The sequence below is a fragment of the Malus domestica genome, chromosome 03 (assembly GCF_042453785.1).
Source record: "Malus domestica chromosome 03, GDT2T_hap1".
Classification (NCBI taxonomy): domain Eukaryota; kingdom Viridiplantae; phylum Streptophyta; class Magnoliopsida; order Rosales; family Rosaceae; genus Malus; species Malus domestica.
In genome coordinates, this window is record NC_091663.1 from 9,040,973 (window position 1) to 9,049,824 (window position 8,852).

Consider the following 8,852-nt stretch of genomic DNA (forward strand, 5'->3'; position numbering starts at 1 on the left):
AAGACTCTGTGATGGGTTGGAAAGGTGAAGTTGTTGGGGTACTTTCGGATTAGCCAAAAATCATGAGGGTCGTTTCGGTATAAAAGTTAGAATCCGGATGAAGAGTTTCTCCAGGAATCCAAATACCAGGTCTCTTCTAGGAATCCAAATCCGAGAATTTCCGGAGTGTGATTCCGGATTTTAGATCGACCCCATGTGTTTTTGATTCCCTACAATTTTAGTAAACAACGGAATGACTTGGAAACAATGCAATTCCGATTCCTTTATTTCAATTCCAGTTTGGTAAACACACCATTAGTATATACAACTTTCCTCTAAGGTCATTACACCCTGTTAAAAAAATTTATTGACCTCTACTTAAAAACACAAAATATTGATCGATCCAATTTTATTTCTAGTAACATTTTGTGCCCTCAACCAAATTACCCATATGATTTTTATTTTATTTTAAAATGACTAGTTGATGGCTTCACCACGGCAGTCTTCCCTTCCGAAGGTAGAATGACTCCCCTGAGTTGAATCCAAAACGTACCTCGTGAAATACGGGTTTAGAATTTATCCCTAATTACTTGCTTTTGTTACCCATATGATATACATTGAATGTTTAACCAAAATTTAATATGTTTACAAATGGTGACTACTACAGCACAAACCTAACCGTGAACATCTCAGATTTCCGGAGTCTCCATCAAACTGGAACCAACTTTCTTAAAGGCCAAATTATTTGTCTTCAAAATTCAAAATTTCAAAATTAAACAACTCCTAAATACGTCATTTGTCATTTTTCTTCTTGATTTTGTAATCAAAACCCAAAATTATACACTTCACAGTGACAAATATTTGAGTGGGCCCATCATATTTAATTGAGGGGGGCCCAGATTTACCCATAATTAGTTTAAATGCGCAGATTAATTGAAATTTGACCTAATTAAAAAAAACGACACTAATTAAACCCAGGTTAATAGAAACAAGGAAGAATATATCCGTAATATCTGGTAACAATAGGGGCAATAATTTAAACCGGGTTCCGTTTCAAATTATTTTAAAAGATCAGCGAGGTGAGGACTCTTTGTCGATTCATAACGGTCGGGAATTAAACCATCTCTGCAAACGGATATTTATTTTAGTTGACGGCGTTAAATAGACGCGTCAATGCCGTCCTCAGAATTTCACACGCTCCCGTTAACGTCTCTTGAAAATTAGCCTAATTTATATTTTTAATTAAGATATTATTATTTTATTTTTGAGCTCCAAACACAAATTAGGAAACCCTCAAAACACAGTCCCTCGTTAGTCTTTCTTGTTTCTCACAGCTCTCTCTCTCTCTATACTCTACGACTACGACTTTCTCTCTCTAGGGACCGCCATCGCCATTGCTTCAAGGACCTCTCTGGACTTGCAGTCCGGCCGGCATTTCGATTTCACTGTAAGTTTCTTCTTCATTTTTTCTTCATTAATTCTGCTTTTTTGTTTGTGTTTTCCGATTTCTTCGGTTGAATCGCGCACATTTTGGTTTCAGTCCTCCGTTTTCCATCATTTTCCGATTCGAATCTGTATATTGGGTGAATTCAGAATTGCATTGCTCGAATTTGTTTGGCGATCGATCGTTGACTCAAAGATAGGAAATTCAAATTATCCTATTAATATGGACTCATCTTGAGTGATTATATATATGTGTGTATGTGTGTGTATATATATATATATATCTGTGTGTGTATGTACGTATGTACACTGGTACTGATGAGTGAAGGATTTCAGATTCAGAGAGCAACAGAGCTATGGATTCCTCACAGTCCCAACAGAGAAGAGGAGGATTGGTGTCACTATCACCCTCGCAGACGCCAAGGTCGAGCGACAAGTCGGTGCGAGATCTGCGATCCGGGGATTCGAATTCGACAAACAGGCATGAGAAGGAAAAGGGTGTCAATGTGCAGGTCCTTGTGCGTTGCAGGTGAGTCGGATTTCGAGTTGAGTTCAGCGAGATGTTGTCTGAGTGAGTGAGTTAATCCATTAGTTTGCGTTTGTAGGCCATTGAGTGAAGATGAAATGAGAGTGCATACGCCGGTCGTGATTTCTTGCAATGAGAGTAGAAGAGAAGTTGCTGCAATTCAGAATATAGCTAACAAGCAGATTGATAGAACTTTTGCGTTTGACAAGGTTTGTGGCTTGGAATAGTGAAACTTAAATTTCTTGTGTGTCTTCTCCTTCTAATTATGCACTAGGGTCTTATTAGATGAAGGAATTCATGGATTTTGATCGATTTTGGGTTCCCAAAGTTCCGAAATATAAATAAGGATTTATCCTAAATTTTTTTTGCTACTTGTTATATGTTTCCTGTTGTTATGCTACTTGTTATATTCTTTCTTTGCGCTGGTAAGTGATCAGAAAGTTGGATAGTGTTGTTTAGGTCTTTGGTCTGGCATCCCAACAGAAGGAACTGTATGATCAAGCTGTGGCGCCTATCGTAAATGAAGTTCTTGAGGGATATAACTGCACTATCTTTGCCTATGGTCAGACAGGGACGGGAAAAACATACACTATGGAAGGAGGAGCAAGAAAGAAGGTTGGTTTGTGACTTTAGAATAGTCGGCACTCTGTATGTTACGTTATGATATTCTTTTTCATAATATCCTAATTGGATTTTGTGATTTTTGTAGAATGGGGAGTTTCCAAGTGATGCGGGTGTTATCCCAAGAGCTGTTAAACAAATTTTTGACATTTTAGAAGCTCAGGTTGCTGAGTATAGCATGAAAGTCACATTTTTAGAGCTGTACAATGAGGAGATAAGTGATCTTTTGGCCCCTGATGAGAACATGAAGTTTGTAGATGACAAATCAAAGAAACCCATAGCTCTCATGGAAGATGGAAAGGGTGGTGTTTTTGTAAGAGGCTTGGAAGAAGAGATAGTGTGCACAGCAAATGAAATTTATAAAATCTTGGAGAAGGGATCGGCAAAAAGGCGTACAGCTGAGACACTTCTCAACAAACAAAGCAGCCGTTCGCACTCAATATTTTCCATCACAATTCACATTAAGGAATGCACTCCAGAGGGCGAAGAAATGATTAAATGCGGGAAGCTGAATCTTGTAGACCTCGCTGGGTCTGAGAACATTTCACGCTCTGGTGCAAGAGAGGTATGGCACAAAATTAATTGTCTAAATCAATATAATGATGTAAAGCACATGCATATGGTGAGTTCCTTGGGATGTTATTTTACGAACTGGATCTTATTGCCACAATGTCCATCAAGTTTGTGTTTTTAGCTTATTTAATCTTTACACAGAAACTTTCACTTGCAGGGCAGAGCAAGGGAAGCTGGGGAGATAAATAAAAGCTTACTTACTCTTGGTCGTGTCATTAATACTCTCGTTGAGCACTCTGGTCATGTTCCGTATAGGTATTACTTATATATTTAATCAATATCCCTGGCTGTTCTTGACTATATTTGCAGACCTCAGAAAGTAAATTTTATTACTATGAAATTGTTTGGAATATCAGGGATAGTAAACTTACAAGATTACTGCGAGACTCCTTAGGAGGAAAAACAAAGACATGCATAATTGCTACTGTGTCACCCTCCATCCATTGTTTGGAAGAAACACTCAGCACCTTAGATTATGCACACCGTGCCAAAAATATAAAGAACAAACCAGAGGTCAGAAATTTGTTCAATCCCTGTTCTCATAGACGATAAAGTTGAACTGTCAGTAAAAAAATGATGGTCCTTGTTATGGTTTTTCGTTGCTTATTGTTTCAGGTCAATCAAAAAATGATGAAATCTGCTTTGATCAAGGATTTGTATTCTGAGATTGATCGGCTCAAGCAAGGTTGTTAACTGATTCTAGCATTGATATGCTCTCTCTCTCTCTCTATCTCTCCAAAGATTTTTTCAATGGACCAATTATTTAATGATTTTCTATAGTTAGTTTGCTTGAGGCTAAATTGTTTGGCATGTTTCTTATGTTCATTCAGAGGTATATGCTGCCAGAGAGAAGAATGGAATCTATATACCACGAGATCGTTATCTTAGTGAAGAAGCAGAGAAGAAGGTCTTATTCTTATCATTTAACTGAATTATGGATTGCTTTTCTACATAAGTGCACAGTTGGCTGGTTACTCACCTCATTAACTCTTTATGTACCCTAGGCAATGGCTGAAAAGATAGAACGGATGGATCATGATTCTGAATCCAAAGACAAGGTATTTCCATAAAGATATTCCTTTCTTTTTGAATAATATTGATGATAGAACGGATGGATCATGATTCTGAATCCAAAGACAAGGTATTTCCATCAAGATATTCCTTTCTTTTTGAATAATATCGATGACAGGGTGGGAACTAATATACATGTTACGTTATGGCCTAAGAGCAGCAATTGCTGGAGCTTCAGGAACTTTACAGTTCTCAGCAACTTTTGGCTGTAGAATTGGGCGATAAACTTGAAAAAACTGAGGTAATACATTTGTACATTTGTGATATTAACTTACAGAGTCGGCATTTGTTCTTTCTGCTCTTATCCTGAGTAAATTCAACACTTTATACTTCAGAAAAAGCTTGAGGAAACTGGACATGCACTGTTTGATCTCGAGGACAAACATCGACAAGCAAATGCGACCGTCAAAGAGAAGGAATTTCTGATAGTAAATCTTCTCAAATCGGGTGAGTAAAGTTCCTGGTATTACCATCTACATATTCAGACCATTTCATCTTACCTTAGTTATAGGGAATTGTTATTGGCACTCCAAAATTCTCATTCTACACTCCAAACTTTCTATATTTAGAAAGAAAAAATACACTTGTGAGGAGTGTAGAGTGAGATTTTTGGAGTGCCAAAAACACTTCCCTAGTTATATAGCTGACATTAGGGTTAATACTACACTAGCATATTCAAGTATATGCATATATTAAATCTCATGCTAGATGGTACACTTAAATGTCTTTTTTTTACTATTAGTCTACTGTTTGCTTCCAGAAAGATCACTTGTCGAGCGTGCATTTGAGCTGCGAGCAGAGCTAGAGAATGCTGCATCAGATGTGTCCAGTTTATTTGCTAAAATTGGTTTGTATTTTATTTTGCATATTCTTCTTGGATCTCCCTCAAAACTTGGGTTATTTGTTTCTGACCATGGCTAGTTTCGTAGAGCGTAAGGACAAGATTGAAGATGGAAACCGGATACTAGTCCAGAAATTCCAGTCCCAATTAACTCAGCAGCTTGAAGTCCTGCATAAAACCGTGGCAGTTGCAGTGACACAACAAGAACAGCAATTGAAAGATATGGAAGAGGACATGCGGTCCTTTGTATCAACGAAGGCAGGGGTAAGATCATGACAAGGAGATGATTGTCTTTGCATGCATTTCTGAGATCTAATCCTCTCTGTACAACTTCATTATTTGGCTTGCTTTTGAAGGCTACTGAAGAACTGCGAGGAAGATTAGGAAAGCTTAAAAACATGTATGGTTCTGGTATTAAAGCTCTGGATGGTATAGCTGGGGATCTTGAAGGAAATTCGCAATCAACATTTTCTCATCTAAACTCTGAAGTTTCTAACCATTCTTCTGCTCTGGAAGATGTAAGCATTAATTTAACAATATTTTTAGTCTTCAGATTTCTTCCTGATTCTGTTAATGACTTTGTTTAAATGATTCAGCTCTTCAAAGGAATCGCTTCCGAAGCTGATGCGTTACTCAATGATCTTCAAGGCAATCTTCACAACCAAGAAGAGAAGCTAAGGGCATTTGCACAACAACAGCGTGAGGTTCGTAATTCATTGTCGGTTTCAGGGGTGCTTTATTTTCTTTAACGTAAAAACTCAATCATCAGTTTTGGTGTAATAATTTGGTCTGTGATTTTGCGCAGACTCATGCAAGAGCAGTTGAAACTGCACGGTCAGTTTCTAAAGTTACTGTGGACTTCTTCAAAACTCTAGACTTGCATGCATCCAATCTGACCCAAATTGTGGAAGAAGCACAAACTGCCAACGACAAGAAATTGTCTGAACTTGAAGAGAAGTTTGAGGTGGTTGCTGTGCACTTCTTAAACTGAATGGACTGTAGAACAACGTCATTCATCAAATTAAATGCTTGTTTTTTATTATCTTTATGTAGGAGTGTGCTGCTAATGAAGAAAGGCAGTTACTAGAGAAAGTGGCAGAGCTGCTGACAAGTTCAAATGCCAGGAAGAAAAGACTGGTATGATTTGTTCTTAAGCTGCTGCCATTTCCTTATTCCTTGTTCCTGAGGTTTTATGTTAGTATTGGGTAACGACTTTTTATTTGGGTTTCAATTGACAACACACTATGTATTTTTAGGTCCAAACTGCAGTAAAGGATCTTCGAGAGAGCGCAACAAGCAGAACCACCAAATTACAGCAAGAAATGTCGACCATGCAAGGTTCAACTTCTTCTATAAAAGCAAAGTGGACACTTCACATGGAAACAACAGAATCCCATTACCATGAAGATACTTCGGCTGTGGAATGTGGAAAGAAAGGCATGGAGGAGGTTCTACAGAATTGGTACATATATTCTGGAGTATCTGGATATGAGAAATTTAACCGATTTTGGCATTTTTCTGCTAGTTGAATTTTTCTAGCCCATTACTTACACCAAACGATATTGTGCAGTTTGAAGCAGGCGTCAATGGGTGCAGAACAATGGAAGAAAGCTCAGGGGTCCTTGCTCACTCTAGAAAAGAGAAATGTTTCTTCTGTGGATTCCGTTGTTAGGTATGCTCAATACTGCAAGCTCATTCCTTATAAAAGACAAATACTGCAGGTTTCAATTTAAAATTTTCTTTTCTTTTATCTCTTCAATTAGGAGGGGAACGGAAGCGAATCAAGCCTTACGTGAAAAGTTTTCCTTGGCTGTGTCAACTGCACTAGAAGATGTAGATGTTGCAGACAAGAATCTCCTTTCTTCCATAGATCGTCAGTATCTAGTTTCACGTTTTAAGTTTACATTTGTCTTTTTGGTTATATGTTGTACTACAGTTACTGAAACAAATATTTGCAGATTCATTACAACTTGACCGTGAGGCGTGTGGAAATCTGAACTCAATGATTGTTCCATGTTGCGGGGATCTGAGGGAACTAAAGGGAGGTCACTACCATAATATTGTTGAAATCACCGAAAATGCAGGAAAATTTCTTCTCGATGAATATGTGGTAAGACTGTTAAGAGTGGTATTGTGCAATAACTGTTTTTCTCAATGAAATTTTCAGAAAAAAAAAAAAAAAAACTAATCTTCAAATTACGCAATTAGTTTCCAAGTAGAGTTACATTTTTAAGTATTCTGTGTTCTTTAACGATATTTTCAACCTTTGCAACAAGCAGGTGGACGAACCATCATGTTCCACACCAAGAAAGAGGTCATTCAATCTTCCAAGCGTTGCATCCATTGAAGAACTCAGGACTCCTGCTTTTGAGGAATTGTTGAGGTTATTCTGGGATGGAAGATCGGCAAAACAGCAAGCAAATGGTGACCTAAAACACATCACAGGGGCGTACGAGGCTGCTCAATCCATTAGAGACTCCAGAGTTCCCCTCACTGCTATTAACTAAAGAGAGGGGGATACGTGTGTACATAACGTATATGGCTTATATATGTACTCTTTAGTCACTGCGCTACGCAACTCTTATTCATTGATTGTTTCTTGAGAAAATGAACTGTTGTGGATGGAGAAATCGATATATGTACTCTTTAGTTGCTGCGCTACTCAACTCTTATTCGTTTATTGTTTCTTGACAAAATGAACTGCTGTGGATGGAGAAATCGATACAGTATGTAGGGTTCTTGGGGAACTTCAAAATAAAGTTCGTTGAATTTTCCCACTTCTGTAACAAACTGCAATTGGATTTTTGATGAGGACGTGAGTGTGTTTTTTGAGTGTTTCGTAAGCTGCTTCTTTTTACCCATTGTCACCCAAAATGAAACTTTGTAGAATATCCGCCACAATGTGTTCGTCCCCTTGTTCCATTGAGAGAGATGTATTTTTTACACTAGGACCGCAGTGCGAAAGGGAGAAAGGGAGAAAGAATGCAGGAGGGAAGGGCAGTAGCGAAGCCAAGAGTTGTTAGGAGGAGGGGGGAAATTTAAACGGTTTAAGGTCCCAAAAAAATGTGGACATCTTTTCGAGGCCTATGTGAACTACCCAGAATATTTGTAGGAGAATTTGCACTAACCGAAATATTTGAAGTAGGAATTGAACATGACCTGACCTAGGTGGACTAGGCGAATTTGAAAAAAATTATCATATATTGTACAAATAAGTGTCTATTTATTATATACATATAATATCTAAGAACATTGACTATAAAACATATAATATATAAAAATATTGACAAATTTTTTTAGGCCAAGTCGGATAAATGATTCATGTGGTCATAAGGTATTCAGAAGATAATCTTGTGCTAAAAAAACTCGGATTTAAACCCCTGTGGTGTACTCCGTTAGCAAACTCGGATTTAAACTTCTGTTAACTATCTGTTAATACATGGGTAAAATTGTACTTTGACATGTGCACTTTTTTCTTCCTGCATCTCCCTTACGCAACCCCCAAACTCACTTCGCGCAAGAGAAAAAGGAGAGACCATTTTCAAGAAAAAGAAGATACGGTGAGACCTCACCTTTTATCCACAACAAAAAACCCAGAAGTAATTTACGATTAATAACAGATCTGTCGCCTAATTACAACATAACAAATCAATAAAAAAACAAAGGGCAAATAATAGAAAATGAAGGAAAATTAACAAGCAATCAAAGAGTAAAGCAGAGAGAGAAAACCAGTGACACACATACAGAGAGAGTGAGAGGAAGAGAGAGAGGGGGGGGGGGGTTAGAGTGGTACCCATG

The 8,852-nt window shown here is 37.8% G+C and overlaps 1 protein-coding gene across 3 annotated transcripts; it reads left to right on the forward strand.

Moving 5' to 3' along the window:
- Nucleotides 1–1,071: 1,071 nt before the first annotated feature.
- Nucleotides 1,072–7,715, forward strand: LOC103421709 (kinesin-like protein KIN-5D). 3 transcript variants are annotated; one of them, XM_070818282.1, is made up of 23 exons: nt 1,072–1,426; nt 1,759–1,951; nt 2,028–2,157; nt 2,408–2,563; nt 2,658–3,134; nt 3,300–3,397; nt 3,499–3,655; nt 3,758–3,827; nt 3,973–4,049; nt 4,147–4,200; nt 4,374–4,454; nt 4,549–4,660; nt 4,956–5,060; nt 5,143–5,318; nt 5,411–5,572; nt 5,651–5,758; nt 5,860–6,018; nt 6,108–6,191; nt 6,311–6,516; nt 6,625–6,726; nt 6,818–6,927; nt 7,013–7,164; nt 7,334–7,715. In XM_070818282.1, the coding sequence occupies exons 2-23, from the start codon at nt 1,779–1,781 to the stop codon at nt 7,559–7,561; spliced, it is 3,177 nt and encodes a 1,058-aa protein (XP_070674383.1). In that variant the 5' UTR covers nt 1,072–1,426; nt 1,759–1,778; the 3' UTR covers nt 7,562–7,715. The 3 variants fall into 3 exon arrangements, with proteins under 3 accessions (XP_070674383.1, XP_028955588.2, XP_070674384.1); XM_029099755.2 differs by having other exon boundaries at nt 4,974–5,060; XM_070818283.1 differs by having other exon boundaries at nt 1,241–1,426; nt 2,398–2,563.
- The last annotated feature ends 1,137 nt before the right edge of the window (nt 7,716–8,852 follow it).